This window comes from Pan paniscus, chromosome 7 (genome assembly GCF_029289425.2).
Source record: "Pan paniscus chromosome 7, NHGRI_mPanPan1-v2.0_pri, whole genome shotgun sequence".
Taxonomy (NCBI): domain Eukaryota; kingdom Metazoa; phylum Chordata; class Mammalia; order Primates; family Hominidae; genus Pan; species Pan paniscus.
The window spans coordinates 32612231-32632809 of record NC_073256.2 but is presented as its reverse complement, the minus strand read 5'-3'; the positions used below and the strand labels follow the sequence as shown (position 1 = coordinate 32632809).

The 20579-nt window shown below is 37.1% G+C and overlaps 1 protein-coding gene across 1 annotated transcript in view; it reads left to right on the top strand.

Moving 5' to 3' along the window:
• SGCZ (sarcoglycan zeta) overlaps nt 1-20579 on the top strand; it is a 1177568-nt gene that overhangs the window by 1076249 nt on the left and 80740 nt on the right. The window contains exon 5 of the mRNA XM_063606664.1: nt 17884-18006. Within this exon, the coding sequence (XP_063462734.1) occupies nt 17884-18006 (123 nt within the window). The remainder of the gene's footprint in view (nt 1-17883; nt 18007-20579) is intronic.

The following is a 20579-nucleotide window of genomic DNA, read 5'->3' as shown; positions in this document are numbered from 1 at the left end:
TTTTCTTGTCTTTATTATTTTTTCCATCTACATTGTTATGAGAAAACCTTCGTACTATAATATTCTCTTCCCTTCTGCAGATTGAGAAGGAGCAGAGAGACCAAAGAATGAGTTGGACAAGTCCAGCTGGATGAGTAGATGAGTAAGGCTTCCATACAGGGCACTGCTGGATGGCAACAGGACAGCTTTGGAGATCCTCGCTGCCTCCTGTCTCTAAATTGCTTTTTAGCTAATTTTCTGGCTCTTTGCCTACTGTGCTTGAGCAATAAGACTGGATTTCCTGGTTGGTTCTCAGATGCTCTCCAGGATGTATGGATTCTCAGGGAAACCTGCTGCTCGGCTGGGCGTCATGGCCTTGGCTCACTGCACAGCCTTCAGGGTTCACTCAGTGGACATATGCCCTTAAGCAAACTTGTGTGGAATCTGTAACACTACAATCCATACTGTTCTCTAGATTTTGCATTCTTTCCTCCAATTTTGTGTGAGAGTCCCTGAGTAGAGTAGGAGAGGAAGAACTATACAGGCCTATAAGTGTACCCATGGCTTGTGCGTAGAGGCCACATATACAGTATACATAGCAGCATGCAAAGGAGAAACTAACTATATTTATGATGCCTGCTAGTAAAACATATCTCCAATTTGAGGTTAGGTATGTAACCAATTTGAGAATGAGTCAGAGAAACCTAATTGGGTTAACTCATGGCTCTGAGTTAACAAATAATTTAAGGTGTTTGTAAAATTACTGTGTTTATCAGGGCTATAATTGTAACAAGTGTATTAGTCTGTTCTCAGGCTGCTAAGAAAGATATACCCAAGGCTGAGTAATTTATAAAGGGAAGATGTTTAATTGACTCACAGTTCCACATGGCTGGGGAGGCCTCACAATCATGGCGGAAGACAAAGGAAGAACAAAGGGACGTATTACATAGCAGCAGGCAAGACCGCTTGTGCAGAGGAACTCCCGTTTATAAAACCATCAGATCTTGTGAGACTCATTCACTACCATGACAACAGTATGGGGAACCACCCCCATGATTCAGTTATCTCCATCTGGCCCTGCCCTTGTCACATGGGGATTATTACAATTCAGGGTGAGATTTGGGTGGGGACACAGCCAAACCATATCAACAGGTAACGCCTTTAAGAGCTTATGTTCGTTCTCTGTTGATTTGGGGAATGGGGATGCCCACCCACCTCTGGGTGGATGCAATCCCCAGTGAGCCTGAGTTGTGTTACTATTTCTTTTGAAACAGTCACTTCAGTTCTGTCATTAGAAAAGCAGAGTATTTTAAGGCACATCATTACCATTTGATAGGGGGAGGTATCAATGTACTCAACAATTGAACTTGTTGCTGATTGCTGTTTCAGTCACAGACCAATTCAGAAAGATATTATCAGCTCCCAAGGTAGGAAGAACAACCACCTATGGTTGAAAACACGGGTATTTAGTAGGGACCCTCATACATGTATCCATTTTTGTAACATTGTTACCATTGGGTTTTCTCCCATTGGCCCTATTAGGGAGATGACTGTGGGCGTCAGGCCTGGCTTAGACTACCACACATGGCTTCCCTCCCTAGGAGGGGGCATAATAGCCACTTGCTAAATTCAGGCCTTGCAAACAGTATCCACTCTATGACTGCTCTACAGGTATTGGTGCTGCCTCATGTTGATATTGTAAGCCTCTTAGATTTCTATCAAGCATAGCTGGAACCACCTCCCTTCTGGTAGTCTTCATGGCACTCTCCACTGCCGTAAAACCAATCTAGTATGGGGGCACTGTCCAGCTCAAATTCAGGTTCACATAGCCATCGCCACTTGGCAGATCCATTGGTGTTCTCAGGAGCACAGTCTGGCCACCTGTTTAAGGAGCATGGCTTGGAGTTTCAGAGGTGACCCTGAGAGTTTGTCAGGCCTGTTTTAAAGGCCATGACAAACCTTCATAGGGAGTGATGCCATGTGTGGTAGTAGGTGACTTATTTTAAGTTTGTATCCCTTTAGGGAGATTCTTAGTCCAGGGCCTTAAAGAGCACTCCTGGAACAGTACTGGCAATTCGGTTTTTAACAGGTCATTTTTTTTTTCTTCAATGAGACTGCGCATGTTGGGTTATATGATAAATGGGACTTCCAGTCTATATTTTGTTCCAGTGCTCAGTGTTGGATACATTCTTTCTAGACCCATCAGCGTACCAGGCCCTAGAATTATCAGTGGGGTCCCCATATGGTGGTTGGCCTGGTAGGTGGCTCCACTGCCATGCTGGCCCCCTCCCCGCATTCAGAGTGGATAGGTCCAAGCACTTCCTGCAGTGCTTAAAGGACTAGTGATCAGGACACTCCTTTGTTATAGATAGGTGTGTCATTTCTGCAGGGTGTGTAATTATGCCACCCTGGAGGTGGGCTTGGCTAGGAGGCCTTCAACTCGCCCTCACCCTTTTATGGGATTTTTATTGTGACAGACTGTTTTTGGTGATGGGCTCCACTTGTTGCAATGCCCTATACATGTCCAGTAGTCGTTGCTCTAAGACTGTATGGTGGGATTCTGCCTCCTTCCATAATTGAGACAAAGACCATGCAGGTACCATTCTCATTGGTTATTTTTGCCACAAATCGCAATATATCCCTTTGGCATCTCTGGTGACTTCGAATACAAAAGAGTGCTGTGGCAGAGAGGCCCCTAGTGCTTGGGCTGGTTTCACCAATATGTTTGGTTCATCAAATACCTCTTGCTCTATATGCGTCCAGTGATGATTTTTTTTTCACTTTTTATTTATTGGGGCGTATAATGGGTAGAGGGTTTATACCAAGTGAGGAATGAGTATCTTCTAGCAGCCCAGTAAGTATAGGAATACCTGGAGTTAGTTTTCTGTCTGGGGAACAGGCTGCTGTGTGCCATGTTACCAGTGACAGCTTAGAGTATGTTTCATGTCTTACCCAAGTGGGAACTCTCAGGAATTTGATGACTGTGCTCAGCCCCTGTATCTTTTGGGGATTACCTTCCCATTTCCTGTCTTTTACGCCATCCATGACTATTTGTAGAGCAGTCTCCTGATTTGTAAGAGACTCTGAGGTTAGCATGTTGTCATTAATATAGTAAAACAGGGAGACTGAAGTGGGCAAAGAGAGTCTAGACAGGTTCTGTGCAACCAGATTGTGACAGACAGTGGGGATGTGCAGGAACCCCTGTGGTAGCTCCTGAAAAGTCCACTGGAGGCCCTTCTAAGCAAAGGCGAACTGGTCTTGTCAATCTTCTGCTAAAGGGATACTAGAAAAGGTATTAGCCCAAGTCACTCACAGTGTGGATGCTTTCCAGCCTAAGGACCACTTGTTTTAACAATTGAGCAATATTGGATATGGCTGCATGTACAGGGGGCACCACATTGCTTAGGTTATGATAATTTCCCGTCATTCTCTAGATGCCATCTGGCTTTTTCACAGGACACATGGGACTGTTGAGAAGGGGGCTTTGGGCTGACCTGACAATTTGTATCTTACATAATTTCTGGATTGTTTGGGTGGTTTTAGAGCGTCCCCCTGGCAGATAATATTGTTTTACATTTACTGCCTGCCTTGGCCGGGGCAAGTGTACAAGCATCCATCTCCTTTTTGTTTCCTGATTACCTTATGGACTCAATCCTTGTCTTTAGCTCAATGAGGTCTGCCAGTGCTTTCCTCCTATCACAGAACTCATTTCCCATTAATGGGCTCAGAAGTGTGACCAATGCCTCATGTCGTAACCCTTTTTACATTGGAAATGACCTAGACATTTAATGAGTTCCTAAAATAATTTTAAACTTTTAAAGTACATAAAAGTTTCTCCTGTAAGCATTTATCTCATTTACATTTACTCAATTTATTTATCTTTAACAGTTTATCTTTATTATTCATGATAACCTAGACATTAGACAAAACTAGTCATCATTCCAAGTTATTCTCCTGTTAACCATTTGTGTAGCCTGTGAATATCAGGTGTTTACCTAAGCAAGAAGTTTAAACACATGGGCATCTTTGCTGGTGATTCAGAAAATTCAGCTGTTCTCACTTAACCAATAGTATCAAATTAGTCTTGCTTATCAAAATATCCAACAAACAAACATCCAATAGCCTTTATCTCAGAACTCTAGTCATGAGAAAGCATCATAATCTCATTATTTTATAAAAGACAGCTGGATCTAAATTATTTCTAACAAAATTTGGACCTGTTTACATGGTTTGCTAGCCTCAATAGGTAATCTAATGACGGCTATGGACCAAAATTTTGAGTAAGGCAGTTGCTATAGCAGTTGTATTCTAAAAACCTCTTTTACTTTTTATTTCCTTTAGCTTCAAATGGTTTCAATATTTACATTTAGCTAGAACTGACTGAACTGTATAAGAAAAACAAAATCAGCCAGGTGCGGTGGCTCAAGCCTGTAATCCCAGCACTTTGGGAGGCCAAGGCAGGCAGATCACCTGAGGTTAGGAGTTCGAGACCAGCCTGGCCAACATGGTGAAACCCCCATCTCCACAAAAACACAATTAGCCGGGGGTGATGGCTCATGCCTGTAATCTCAGTTACTAGGGAGGCTGAGGCACGAGAGTCCCTTGAACCCAGGAGGCAGAGGTCGCAGTGAGCCGGGATCATGCCACTGCACTCCAGCCTGGGTGACAGAGTGAGACTTCGTCTCAAAAAAAAAAAAAAAGAAGGAAAAAAGAAAAATAAAATCTCCAAGTGGCCTTGAATTGGCAGTAACATTGAGTTTTATCTCAAGACCAGTAGTTTAAAAACAGCAGTTTCAAAGCAGATAGAAAAGGAAACAGAGGGCCGGGCGCAGTGGCTCACGCCTGTAATCCCAGCACTTTGGGAGGCCGAGGCGAGTGGATCACGAGGTCAGGAGATCGAGACCATCCTGGCTAACACGGTGAAACCCCGTCTCTACTAAAAATACAAAAAAAAATTAGCAAGGCGTGGTGGCGGGCGCCTGTAGTCCCAGCTACTTGGGAGGCTGAGGCAGGAGAATGGCATGAACCCGGGAGGCGGAGCTTGCAGTGAGCCCAGATGGCGCCACTGCACTCCAGCCTGGGTGACAGCACAAGACTCCGTCTCAAAAACAAACAAACAAACAAACAAAAAAGGAAACAGATAGCTTTAAAAGATTTTACTTAACTCTATACTTGTAGGTTAACCGTTTGAGCGCTGATTTTTTGTTGTTGTAACTTGCTCATCAGTTAAATTATGTTCACAAGAAAGGGCCGTAATATGTAATAATCTGGAGTTCTAGAAAACCTGTCATGCCTTCAGTCTTTTGCAGGAGTTTCAATCCTTTCTCCCTTCCCTGCTCTCAGTAGCCAGCCTTATTGCAACAACAGCACATTTGGTATTCTTATGGTTAATATCGTAGCTTTTTGCAATAGGTGCCCAGTCCCCACTGGCATTTTCCAAGTGTCCCCATACTCATCTGGCAACCCACAGAAGTCAAGCAGCGAGGCAACTCCACCCCACAGGCATGTTGCTGACCACTCCAGGATTTCCCCCACAGATGCTCCTTCCCCGTGACTCATCGTTTACTCTCTACGATCCTTGTCTGTATACCAACCGTTACACAAAACCTTGGTGATGTAACGTGTCCTGCCCCCAAAGTAGGAAGGAGCTCAGAGACCAAAGAATGACTTGGACAAGTCCAGCTTGATGTGTTCTTGAGTTTATTAGGACTTACATACAAGGCACTCCTGGATGGCAACAGGAGAGCTTTCAAGATCCTCACTGCCTCCTGTCTCCAAATTGCTTTTAAGCTAATTTTCTGGCTCTTTGTCTACTATGGTTTAGCAATGAGACAGTTTTGCTTGATAGCATCTCAGATACTCTCCATAATGTTTGGGGTCTGACACCTGCTCCTAGGCTGGGTATCGTGTTCTTGGTCCCCCACCCACTTGAACCTAGCTTGATCCAAGCAGTGGACATATGCCCTTGAGTAACCTGGTGGGGGACAGTTTACACTGCATACATTTTGAGAATTTATATTTTTGTCCTTTTATATTTATTAGTTTCTAACTTCTCAACTTAAATGTTGGACTATTAATATTAAGACTTCTAATACAGTCATTTGAGGACATACATTTCTTTGTCAGTACTGACTTGGTAGTATTTCACAAGTTTTGACAATAATATTGTAATTATTCAGTTTGAAACACTTTCTAATTACAGTTATTTAGAATTTGGCTCATGGCTTATTTTAAAGTTTTTAAATTACAAACATAAAAATTAGTTACTTTTTGTTTTTCATTTCAAAATTAATCATGCTGTGGCCAGATAAAAAGTTTTGTAATTTCCATGATGTAATATGTTAAAATTTGCATTATGCCAGAATTATAACCTGCCTTGTAAAATATTCAGTTGAAAAGAAGTACTTTATGGCATATTGTTGGACAAAGCGTTCTGTGTAGGACCAGTATGCTAACACTGATGATAATGTTTTGTTTCATTATTTACTTTTTTGTTTGTACTACTGAGAAAGCATTTTATAATCTATTAAGATTCAGGATTTGACAATTTCTTTTTGTTGTTTGGTCCAATGTTGCTTTGTGTTTTGAAAATCATACATTCATAATGATGCAAAATTTGAAATAGATTCATGGTGATTCTAGTTTTTGTCGTCATGGAATAACACCTAATAGATATATTAATGCTTTGTAACTACAAGTATACCAGTACAGTTTCATTTAGTATTTGCAGAATATATCATTTCTTATCTCATCAATTTAATTATTTTTGAATTTTATGTTTTAGTCTTGTGTGATATAAACTACCAATGATTGGATTTGATTTTATATCCAGCTAGATTATAATTGACTTTTAACCTGGAGTGTTTAGTCCATTTGTATTTAGTGTAATTAGTGACATATTTGAGTATTTAATCTCCTTTTCTACCTCCTTTTTTGTTTTGTTCTCTTGCCTTGTAGCATTTTTTGGATTGCATGTTGTTTTTATTAATAGTGTTTTTAAACATACTAATTTAGATTCTTCTATTATTTTAGTAGTTATGCCAAAAGGAAAAGTAAAACTTTGATTTACCAAAGTCTATTACTTTGTATCTTAAGATGGTTGGGGATAATGCAACCTCAGAGTGCATAACCTCTAATTTATTCTTTTCCAAATTTATATTCCATTACTTATGGGCATTTTATTTCCCTATATTTCTCAAACTACGACATTATTATTGCTTTTTATATTCAGTACTTCTTACATCTACTCATATTTTTCCACTATAATTAAAAAGAATTCCTTCCCATGTCTCTGATTTTTGAGCTGTCTTCATTTCCTTTTTTATGAAAATAGTCCTTTATAATTTTCTTCACATAAATTTGTTCATGATTCGTTCTCTCAGGTTTTATTAGTCTGTAAATATCTTTGGGCATTCAACCTTGGATGATAATTTTGCTAGACATAAAATCCTAGAGATTGGCATTTAAAAATTTTTTTTCTTCTAGGGCATTGAAGACACCTTTTATAGGTTGAATGATATGCCCCTCAACCCACCCCAAAATTAATATGTTGAAGTCTTAACCTTCAGTACCAGAATGTATCCTTATTTTGGTATAGGATCTTATTTGGCAATAAAAATATCCAAGTTAAAATGAGATTAATAGGGTGGACCATACAATATGACCCCTGTCCTTGTAAAAATCAGGAAATTTGGACACACAGATCCATCAAAAGGGAAGATGATGTCAAGAGATATTGGAAGAAAAGAAGTCTAGAACAAATCCTTTTCTCAGAGCCTTTAAGATGGAAGCATTTATGCTGACACCTTTGTTTTAGACTTCTAGCCTCCAGAATTGTGAGACAATACATTTATATTGTTTAAGCCACCCAGATTGTGGTCTTTATTATAGCAGCCCTGGCAAGGCACACCATATTCCATTATTTTATTTCCGTTTCATATTGAGAGGTCAGTATTAGGTTAAATATTGCTCTTTGAAGGTAATTTATCTTTATTTTCTCAGTGTTGTTTCTTTTTGGTGTTCTGCATATTCACTAAGATGTGCTTAGGTGGGGATTTTATTTCTTGGGAGTAGGCTGGGCATACATTGAACTTCTTGAGTTTGTGTCTTTCATTATTTCATTATGAATTTGTGTGTTTCATTCAGTCTCCTCTCTGTCAGGAATACCAGTAAATTTAAATTAGAAGAACTTGTATGCTCAAGTGTATCAGCTACATTTGTTGAACACATTTTCTTCTCCATAAAATTGTTTGGCATCCTTGTAAAATAATCAATTGAACCATGTACATGTGACTGCATGCATTGAGTCTGTTTATGGACTCATTATTCTGATAAACTGATGTATTTTCTATCGTTATGCAATATCACAGTGTCTTGATTAATGTAGTTTGATAGTATGTCTTTAAAACAGGTAAAGTGTTTCAATTTTGTTCTTTTTAAAGATTGTGTTAACTATTCCAGGTCACTTACCTGTCTGTATAATTTTTAAGTTAAGTATGAAAATTGTATTGGATTGGATTTATCTATTTATTCTATATATTTTGTTTTACTTTTCATGTTGCTTGAAACTCTATTTTTCATTATTATTCTCATTACAAAGTAGCTTTTTAAATCTCTTTATCCTCCTTGTTTTGAGGTTTACTTAGCAGTTATTAATATAACCATTCTAATATCTTATTAAAAGGTTTGCAGTCATGTATTTTAGCATGTCTGTTTTTATATTTCAAATATATCTCTTGTAAGATTTGTAAACTTTAAATTTTTGTTTTTGTAAGAATTTTATGGCAGTGTTTAGTGTCTGTCCATTTATATTTAAAATGCAATTATTGATATGTTTCCATTTGTCTATCATCTCGCTGTGTTTCCTGTACATCTCCTCTATCTTTTGTTTATTTTATCCTCTGTTCCTGCTCCATTTCATCACTTGAGTAGTTTTTAATGTTCAGTTTAATCTCCAGTATTGGCTTTTTAGTTAAGCCTCTTTTACTTGTTTCACAGGTTCATGGACGTTGTATTTATGCTTTTCCTAGTCTTCATTTATCTGTACTGTTTCATTTGGAGAGTTGTTATACACACCTTTTCAAGTTCACTAATTCTTTCTTCTTCAGAAGGAATTATAATACGCGAATTTAGTCCCATTTGCTGATTTTTTTCACTTAACATATTGAATTCTTCAGCCCTATGCATTTCATTTTCCTTCTTTTTTCTTACTTTTAAAATCAATTTCTTTGCTAGGATTCATCTTCTGTTCATTCATTATGTCCGTCTTCCTTTACATCTTTGAACATGTTTATAATAACTTCATATCTTTGCTAACTCTAGCATATGGAGCAAATCTGGGCCCCATTCTATTGCTGATTTTTCTCCTGGTTAGTGTCAATTTTCCCACATTTTTGCACATCTAGTAATTTTAGGAAAGAATAAATGTTGTTGTCTCTCTTAAAAAAAAAAAACTCTCAAAGCAGGAAGTTAGTTTATTAGCATATCAACTTGCTCCTGTTCAAGTATGATTTTAGACTTTCTAGACTGAATCTAAAATAGTTATTATTTTACAGTCCAAATAGTTTTAGTTCTAAACTGTGGCACTCAGGGGCCTCAACTTCATGTCCAGGGTGCTTAGGGAAATACCAACACTCTGGTTGGAAGCCCAACGTCTAGAATTTTGCATTGATAACTTTGTTCATCTCACACATTCCCTAGTAGTCTTTATCTAATAATTATCATATGGTATCATCCTGTCCATGTACAATGCAGCCTTTTTGCAAAGATTGAAGAGTGCTCCTATAAGTTTTCTGGAGAGCCTTGTAAGCTCAGCTCCCTTTCTCCATTTCATTGCCCCACAAATTCTGTCCATATCAATTTCCTGAAATCTCATCTCTCCTCCTGCTACCTGCCAACACCTATGGGCTCTATTTCCCTGTACTGTGATTTGCACATGGTCCTTAGGAAAACGATGTAATGAATGTGGAGTACACGTTGTATTTCTTTGCCTCAGAGATCACCATCCTGTTGTCTTTTGTCTAATATCTGAAAGACAATTACAACAAACATTTTGCCCAGTTTTATAGCTGTTTACATGAGAAAATAAGTCCAAGATTCATTTTTCCACCATGGCCTTTGAGAGGCATGGCGCCGTTTGTGCTGTTAACCAATAATCCTTTCAGTTTAGCAGTGGGATTATTCATTCCTGCATGTCTAAAAACAGACCAGGCAATGTAATTTTCATTTGCTAATGAAATAAAATGTGATGTGTTCCTTCCAAATGAAAGGTGAGGCAGTGCTGAGTTGGCCATATCCCTTTCTCTTGTTGCCACAATCTTGAAAGACTGTGTGGAGATGAAGCCTTCATCATTTGAATTTGTAGGTGATTACAGTAATTGAAGCATGTTTGCTGACCCATGCTGGAAATGGGCATGAACAAAAAATAAGTCTTTGTTGTGTGGAATTTGGAAGATTATTCTCTTGCATAATACACTAGGTCATCATTTGTTATATAAGAGCTTGAATGCAAATACCTTATCTGGTCATCTTTTTCAGAAACCCAACTTTCTGTGATACTTCTTTGGGAACCACAAATAATACTCTTCAAAGCAAGCAATTCTAAGCATTCCATATACACTAGCTATAAAAAAAATAGTAACGCAGTTGCCTAAGATATTGTAATGAAACAGTTATATAATAGGATTTTTTAAATTGTTAATTTTGACATTTATTCTTGTTCAGCATTTAATTCACTGATTTATGACACTAAAAGCATGTTTCCACTAAATGAATTTCAGAAACAAGAAATCTTACTGTTATCAAGATGAAACATAGAATAATTTTTATATAAAAACTAAATGTCAATAAGCATAGCTCAGATATCCTTATTAAAAGGCATAAGTGGTAGGATAAATAAATATATTAGGAGGTACTCAAGAAAAGATAGAAACTCTTTGATAACATTTTAATGAGACAATACATTCTCCATTTAAAATGGTTTCTGTATACGATTTTTTATGTTAGAAAATGTAAATATATGTACTTTTAAAATGCCTTTCAGTATGATATTTAAGTGAAAAATATTCAAAATAGAATATTTTTAAAATAGAGAAAAAATTTGAAATTTCATGTGGAACTTGTACTGAATCGGTACTAGGAGATTATACTACCAGTTGAATACATCTGCAAATTTTACTTCTGCAACTAAACAAGTTATGTTACATATAGTTTAGAGGAAACATGCATAAAAATAAATTAGAAAACTTTGCACCAACTCTTCATAATTGTGTTTAAAGTGCAACATGAAGGTCTCTTTTTAAGATGTTATTTGAAACAAAATATCAGAAAATGCATGGTAGAAAGAAAAATGAAGTATGAACAACTTATGCAAAACTACCCTGATACATGTGTCAAAATGTAGCCGAAGACCAGGGATGATAAATGAGAAAAAGAAAAAAAATTCTGAGGTGTTAGTTTTTTTTTTAATGAAACACATATTAGAAATAAAAAGTAACAAGATGCAATGCAAAACATTTTAGTAAAATATTTTCAAGAAATGGGTTTGCAACTTCCACCTTCTACCCACATACCTTCCATAAATTATACAGTAACATTTTTGACATTAACAACTGCCAAAATGAATTTAGCGAATGTGAGATTACCAGAAGACACTAGGACTATTATCCTTTTTTTCTTCAAAAGTAATGACCTGAAATGCAGTTAATCACAATCTCCTTTCATTCCTTAAGTATTCATTGATTCTACGCTTACGTAATAATTCTCATAGTATTTGTTCATTGCATGTGACATGCCATTTTTTGTTTCTATTTTTTTCTTAACGAATCAAAAAGGACATGTACCTATTTGAATGACCATGAGGTGTAAAAAATATTTACAAAATAATATCTCACCCATCAACTTTGTTCTAGCTACAGTTTGGAAATATTGCCATTTTATGTTTGTATACAATGTAAAAACAATATTTTGTACATATGTTGTTCCATTGGGCCCCTTAAATAAAACAGTGGGTCGAGGCCATCTGCATTCACTTCTCTTAGACAATGTAGTCAATAGAAGTGGATAGAGAGATCATTTTTACCTTATCCTCTTAAAATTCATAGAGGCCAGTCCCAGGAATGAATATCACATTCTGGTGTTAGTTTATTAAATGGCTTGCTAGGTAGTCACACAATTCCTTTATTAATATTACTATTTTAGGAATAAAAAGATCTAAGAATACAAGTGTTAGAAATATAATATTTATGCCATTAAGATCAGGTTTGAAATTGTCTAAATAGAAATGTAGTTTACCTAATACAAAGGCTATGAGAAAATTCACCTCAGAATATTTTTGTACCTTTCCTCACAGCATTACTTCAGGAAATGCTAGAGCATATTTTTTCTTTTAATTAAGTACTGAGGATTTGTAAGTGTGGATTCGGTGCGGGGGGAGATGCAGTGATTGTTGAAAGTGGAAGATTTCTAAAACTTCTATTTAATAAAGGTTAAGATGAGAGATACAGAAAATAATACATGAAAACTCAAAGAATAAATGAAAAGTAAAAAAAAAAAAATCAAGTGAAAGAACCCAATTTAAAATTTACAAAGTATTCAAGTATTCCTGGGGTGTTTAACTTACTGATGCAAGTAATAGGAAAGTTTGTTTCTGACTCCATCCAGCTGTTTCAGCAATTTCTCCAAGAGTGTCGTTCTATGCTGGTCTCTGCCTTTCAGCCCTTTCTTTCTTTTTTCACTAACTGGATGAATTCTCAAGCAGACTGCATCCATATGGAGGTACAGCTAGCCTTAAAAGCTCCAAGTTCATATCATGCTCGGTACCTATAGTCTTACAAAAATATGGCTCTTTTTCAAAACTTGTATCAGGGGAGTGTTGGAGTCAACTGCTTATGCTTGAATCAATTGCTTTGGTCAGAGAAAATAATGCTCATAACAGAACTGGACAATTACTAGCGAAAGATAGCCAGCCCCACATACCCCTGTGGACTGGCTACAGGAAGTGTGTTGTTGGTAAAGGAGATGGACATGGGTGACAAAGGAGGTAGTAAGCAGCAGAGGGATGTCCTGGGAGCCAGTGAGGCAAAGATTTCCAGCAAAAGTGAATGAAAGTGTGTCAGATTCTCCTAAAAGATCAAGTAAGGTAAAAAATCAAGGATTGGCCCCTTAATTTACTGACTTGGAAGTTACTGGTAATACTGACGAGATAATGCCTGATTGGAGTTGGCTTTAAGGAGACTACGAATGGAGGAATTGAAAATGGTGTTCAATAAGATGCTTTCAAGAAGGTTGTCAGCCAAGGGTCTTAGGAGGATGGGGTACTGGGAGCAGGGGGAGACAGTAGCTGGCAGAGGAAGGAAGAGTCAACATACATTCTTCAGAAATTTATTTTTAATTTTGTTATACATCATTAGCAAAAAAGTTCCCCCAAATATTAATCTTGTGGAATGTCAAGTCGTACCTTCTCCAGGAGGTATAAAAGTTAGGAATATAATAGAGCCACACAAAGACTCCCTTAGCTCTTAGGACTTAGCACTTAGGACTTAGTACTCAAACAGCCTTGGCTTGAATCCTAACTCTAGAGTGCATTACGTATAACATATTAGGAACATTTCTTAAATCTTAGTGCCTTGGTTTCCTCATCGGTCAAATAGGGATCACCTCCCATGATTGTTATGAGGATTAAATTAATTAATTTATATTTGTAAAATGCTTCCATTGCTGCCTAGCATATAGTAAGTCCGCTAAATGGTTAACTTGAAGTTTTGTTTGGAAAATCTAGGGACAAAGTAAAGAAAAAGTAGACAATTCCTTTTCCAGGGATCTCATATAACAGATTTTCTGCAAATGTTGCACAATGAGTTCTTAATGACTAGCATAGGGTAAAATAAAAGAACTCACAATGCGTATTAGTCCGTTTTCACACTGCTAGTAAAGACATACCTGAGACTGCCTAATTTATAAAGAAAAAGCGGTTTATGGACTCACAGTTCCACGTGGCTGGGGAGGCCTCACAGTCATGGCTGCAGGCAAGGAGGAGCAAGTCACATCTTAGGTGGCAGCCGGGAATATAAGAGCTTGTGCAGGGAAACTCCCCTTTATAAAACCATCAGATCTCATGAGACTTATTCACACTCATGAGAACAGCACAGGAAAGACCTGCCCCCATGATCCAATTACCTCCCACTGGGTCCCTCCCATGATATGTGGCAATTGTGGGAGCTACAATTCAATATGAAATTTGGGTGGGGAGACAACCAAACCATATTACAGTGTATATTTATATTTATATTTCATGAAAGCAGCTTATTTTGTTTTGTTTTAAACCTAGTTTGTTGTTGGTTGGTTGATTGATTTGGCCCACAGCAATTCTAAACCAGGAATTTCTGAATATAGAGTTTAGTTGGTAATTTAGAATCTCATTTTTGTTTTCCTTGTGGAAATTTTGAATCTTTTAGTAATACTATTCTTCAAGGCCTTGAAAATACTGACAGGCATCTAAGATTAAAGTGAAGAGTTATATAGAAAAGAAAGGATGATCATGACAAGTTTGAGGAAGACACACTAGAAACAAGCAGCTGTATCCATTTTTATCTTTGTTTTGTTTTCCTTCAATTACTGCTAAATAGTACCAAGAGGAATCTTGAAAATATATATTTGAGCCTCTTTGAAGATTTTTATGTAATAGAAGAAAAATTTCCAATTCATGTATTTGACCGATGTACTGTAGAACATACAAAGACCAGTATTTAAATTAGTGAATTATCTCTCCTTGTCAGCCAAAGATGACTTTGGCTGTTGATTAAGACTGCAACAGATGTGAATGTTCAAAAAAAGTGATGGAGCCATCTCTGAGAGAAGCAAGAAATTGGCTTTATGCTTGTCCTTGGTGATGGTGGTGGTTTGTTCTTTTAAGACTGTATATAGAACATTTAAAAAACTAGAGAAAATATTTGCACATATATCTAATACTCCAATCTTTTTATGGAACCTATTATTTTGCTTACATCTTTTTTTTTCTTGCCAATTCTCTTTCCTTCTTCTATCCTTGACTTCTCTTTGTTGATTGTGAGTTTATTGACATAAACTTTCTCAGAGATGTTCCTAAGGAAGTGTTTAGTCTTGGTACTTTAGTTAGCAAGTTGGTGTTTAAGATGACTAAGAAAATATAGCACTACCCAGATAATCCCATCACCCATGATCTACTTGTTAAGGAATCAGAGCTCCTTACCCAGAGTCATCTAGACACATTGCTTTCCTGCAACACTGGCAGCATCATTGGTGGATTAAGATTGAATGGGGCATTGTTGCTTCTCTGAGCAACTGAATCCTGCCTTGACCTATCTTAGAGAACATGTGATGTTACATGAAAAACAGATAAGTAACACAGCGCATCTTAGAATATAATAAAATCAGTTTCATAAAGCCTAATATATTAACTTTAAGCATAAATATCCCTAATAATTGACTATATCCCCAAGAACATATCATTTTCCATTTGCAGGAAAGAAAAGCAATGTATGTAAATGCAATATATTCAAAATTATTTTCTGATTTAGAATATTTATTTACTATCAATGCATTGCTAATTGCTTGTAATTTTGCCTTCTGTAATTATGCTAATATGATGAATAAAGTGTAGTCTGCAGTATGAATTTTTATATCTCTTTTTCAATTGGATGACTCTGCATGCATTTATTTATGGCTTAGATGCATCTCATCTATGTGCGTAAATATTTTCTTGTTTGCTTATTTGCCTTTGCTTATTTACATTTAATGAATTAAGGTTTCACCTCACTTCACCATATCCAGACACCTCTCCACTTATTTTTCTAACGGTTTATATGTCATGCAATGTAGGATTTTTATGTTAATAATGTATCTTTCATATAATGACATTAAGTGTTATGCCAAGAAAAGTCTTGGTATTATGTGTGTGTGGGTGTGTGTGTTTAATGTTGTCTAATGTACATCTATGCCATTAAAGTCAGCGATATATTTTGAGAATCAATTATGCTCAGCAACTGAGTATATTTGAAGGAAGCAATGTACTGTAAATATTGAGGTTTTATGTGTAAGATATCTATAATACCTTTCAGGCAGTTCAGGGTTAATGTGTGCCTGGGTCCCTCAGAGTAAGTCACATGTATTAACACATTGGCCTCTGGCACAGTTTTTTGAACATCACCCAATAGTTGGATTACTATGGCTCATTGTCATCTATAGCACAAAATAAGATTAGACTATTATTAGAACAAATCACACTCAAATGAATACAAGCTGTCAAAATAATGTTTTCAAGATCAAATGCAACAACTCTGACCAAGGACAATAGGTCTTCAATGGTTTCCATATTTTCATTAAATTATATAAGGAAAGGTCTTTATTTAAAAATTTTTAAAAAGCATGAATTCTATTTTTAAAAATCGGTTATTTTAAACTTGACAGCCCAAAAGTTTAACATTAGTTTTAATCTTACTTAGCATAGCCCTAGTTGAAGCTTTTCAAATTTTTATGTGGTCCTGGAAGCATGTATGTAGTTTCAGAATATTAAAAAAAATACATATGGCTTTTGGAGAAATTAGCTTACATGTTATTAGGGTTTTAAATTATTTTTTCTCTTGATGAATGCTCCTCAGCAGCTATGATGATGGGGAGGAGTAAGTTTTTGCAGCCTATTGGCTAGCACTGGGAGTAGTGCTGAGGTGGGGTTAGGGACCAATGAATGGATGAAAGCTGAAGTATTCATTCATCTATTTAATATTCATCTACTGGTGCTACTAGAAGCGACACATCTCCCCATTTAAGGATATTTTGGAATACAAAGATGATGTCCTGCTTTGAGCTCCTGGGTGTCATAGATCTAATAAATAACGTGAATACATAAAGACAAATGAAAAGAACTATGCCCCACATGTGTGATTCCTACTTCCCTGACTCAGCTGGGTTCTATCTGATAAGAGCTTTTAATATACATAGAAGAGGAGGAAGGTTTCCTATCTTAATAGGAGCGGGAACTATAGATCCATATGCCAAAAGTGTTATGTCCAAAGAAAGAAATTGATATTATGGGAAGATGAATTATCGCTGTCCATTATCTCAAATTTCTTCCTCCTCAGTTAACATTCACCTTCAAGGCTCAGTTAGATTTTCTTGCCGAAGCCTAATACTCAAACGAATTGTGTTTTCTAAATACGGAAGCTGGCTTTGAGTTTTGTGTATAGATCAGTGTGTAGAATTGGCCAGTAAGTTGGTTTTATAATTACATTTATTTAATACCATTTTTCAATAAATCAGGGAAATTATTGATTGGAAGATACATTAGGTACCACTAAGAAAATTATATAGATAATTTCAAGATGTACTATAAAATGGATTAAAATTCACTTATATTAAAGGGTAGAAAACATCAATATTAGAATCTATGACATGTAGACTAACTAAAGATTCATAATTGAATAATGCTTAACAAGTCCTCCGTGATGTAGCAAGCATGGGTACTATTGTCTACACTGCAGAGGGAAGGCATGAGAGTCACTCAGTCCACAAGTACTTATTAAGCATCCAGCAGGTGCCAGGTATGACGCCAAGGTTTCAGCCTGCAACAGAGAACAAAGCAAACATTGTCTCTTTTTGTGGATATGTGAAGGGCTCTTAACTGGCTAAACTCACACACTATGTCAGACATCCAGAGGTCACCTGTATGCCTAACCAGCCTAGCACAGAAGTACGTTCCCAAATTAGCCTCCTGAAAATGGGGACAATTTAAAAATACTAACTCAGATGCAAAACATACAGCAGAGATAAACAAATTAAATAATATATGCATTTCTAGTCTTTTTCCAAAAAATACATGTTAATGGTTTCCTGCATACCAGTTTCATTTTTAAACCTTTCCTCTGACCATAGGAGCTGATGCTGTGGAAGCTCAGTGTAAAAGATTTGAAGTGAGAGCCAGTGAAGATGGCAGGGTGCTGTTTTCTGCAGATGAAGATGAGATTACCATTGGGGCTGAAAAGCTGAAAGTTACAGGTACTGTAGATGGAGGTCTTGGAAAACTGTTTACTTCTTTAAAGAATATACAACTGCACAAGAAGCTTCTTAATAAGATGGATGATTCCTATGCCTAAAATAGAGTCTTACATAATCACAACGTTTGTTTTTCAAGTAGTCTTCAAATGAAAGGCACTGCTTGTGGTTGTAGAAGAGAATGCAAATATTAGCAGCCTCAATGACATAAAAGTAAAGCCATCTCTCAGGTGGAGATAGGGGGAAGAAAATGATGTGGCTGGGCGGGGTGGAGATGAAATGCAAATTCTGAGTAAAGGGGACTAACAAATAATAATTTGGGAGTATTATTTTAAAATAAAAGACGTGCGAAGGAACTAAAATGGAAATTTTAACTTTAGAATTAAGTAAGGGGGAAGTTATAATAAAAGTAAACTAAATTAATTTTATATGGCTTTCATAATTATCCTCAAAAGTATGTAAATAAAAAACTAATGCTATACACATATTATTTAAAAGTCATTATTGTAATATTGGGGTCATTAAAGTCAACCACCAGCTGAAATTAAAATTTTTAAAAAGGTAAAAGTGGGACCAGGATTGGGGAATAATTTGATGACAATTTTAAGCACAATCTCTTCTGAATTACTTGATTCACAACCATGACAAATTTTATTTTGATAACATATTTAACAATCCCTTGAAAGTACCCAAGGAGGTCTACATTTTAAAAAACAAGAAGAAAATAATAAAGTATATTTGACTTAATGTTTCCCAAACTTGAGTTTGGAAACAGCTCATGGGTATCTATCCATATTAATTTGGGTCAAACAGTCCTGTGGGTCAGGTGAGAGCAGTTAGCATGGCAATTGAAGAACATCAACTTTGTTCTTGGGCTGTTTGGGTTGAATCCTGCCTCTGCCTCTCAATATATTCAACTCTGGATGCCTCTGATTTTCCCTCATCTGAATGATTGAAATGATAATAACTTTAGTGGTCAAATTAAATGCATGTGTGTGTAGTTGTGTGATGAGAATGAGCTCAGTACATAATGAAGAGGTTGTGTTGGCTCTTTGTATTTATAAATGATGATAATATTGATACTGCAAATGTCAGAGACAAGAGGGCCTGTGTTGATTTCAAGAAAGGTGTATTAAACTAATGCAGGAACAGAAAGCCAAATATCACATGTTCTCATTTATAAGTGGGAGCTATAAATGATGAGAACACATGGACACATAGAGGGGAACAACACACACTGGAGCCTGTAAGCGGGTGGAGGTTGGGAGGAGGGAGAGGATCAGGAAAAATAACTAATAAGTATTAGGTTTAATACCTGGGTGACAAAATAATCTGTACAATGAACCCCCATGACACAAGTTTACCTCTGTAACAAACCTGCACATGTACTCCTGAACTTAAAAGTTTAAAAAGGTGTATTGGCGGGACATAGTGGCTCATGCCTATAATCCCAGCACTTTGGGAGACAGAGGTGAGAGAATTGCTTGATTCAAGTCCAGCCTGGACAATATAGTGAGACCTTGAATTTTTAAAAATTAACCAGGCATGAAGGTGTGTGTCCATAGTCCCAGCTACTCAGGAAGCTGATGTGGGAGGATGGCTTGAGCCCAGGAGGTCAAGGCTGCAGTGAGCCAAGATCATGCCAGTGCAGTCTAGCACAAGTGACAGAGCCAGACCCTCTCTCGAAAGTAAAATAAAATAAAAAGATGTGTTATTAAATGGTGATGAAATTCAACAGGGATTATTGAATGGGAACCCTCACTGGGTATCCCCTGGCCTGAATCAAATCCTACCACCCTTACCCCTACGCCTGTCCCTCCTGTCCCTTGGGAGCAAGTTCTGCTGAGAGGGTGGAGCCTCCACCATTGGGTGAGTGTTCAGGATGGTCCCCATGAATACTCACCTGGTTGATGTCCGTTTTTCTTAAGACTTCTTGGGAAGGCTAGGAAAGGAGGCACGTATGGGGGATACAGATTGACCGTCTTGAGTCCTGAGTTAGGAGAGCAGGGACAAAGAGAGAGAAAGAGAGTTCTGTTTGGCATAGAACACAGACAAATCGGAAAGGACATTAGTTTTAGGGCCCTGAGCACTAACATTTGAATTGCTTGTTGGTGAGTAAGTGAGGTTCCTTAGGGGAGAAATGCCTTCAGGGGAACTGGGCAATATTAATAATCTTTGAACCCTGGTAATGCCTATTGGTCATCACTCTTGAGACCAACATAATCCTGAGATAAATTCTAGGACATTACACACTTATCAAATGTTTATTTAATCCATATTCAGATATTCTCATTGGGTACTTTACAATCATAAGTAAAGGGAGATTCTAGAGTTCTTGGCAGCTTTTACGATCTCATGGAATTTTCACTTCTGATATTTATATTACCTTTGCCTGTCTCATAATTGTTCCAGCGAAGTAAAGGCAGATAGTCACATTCATTTTCTGCTTTTGCTTAGTAGCCCCGATGCCATCCTTGAAATGTTGCTTGGACTAAGTGCTTCCTTAGCCCAAATTGGCAAGAAAGTGCTTCCTGAAAAATCTAAGTTTTTCTGCTTTTTAATTCAGTGCCTTAAGG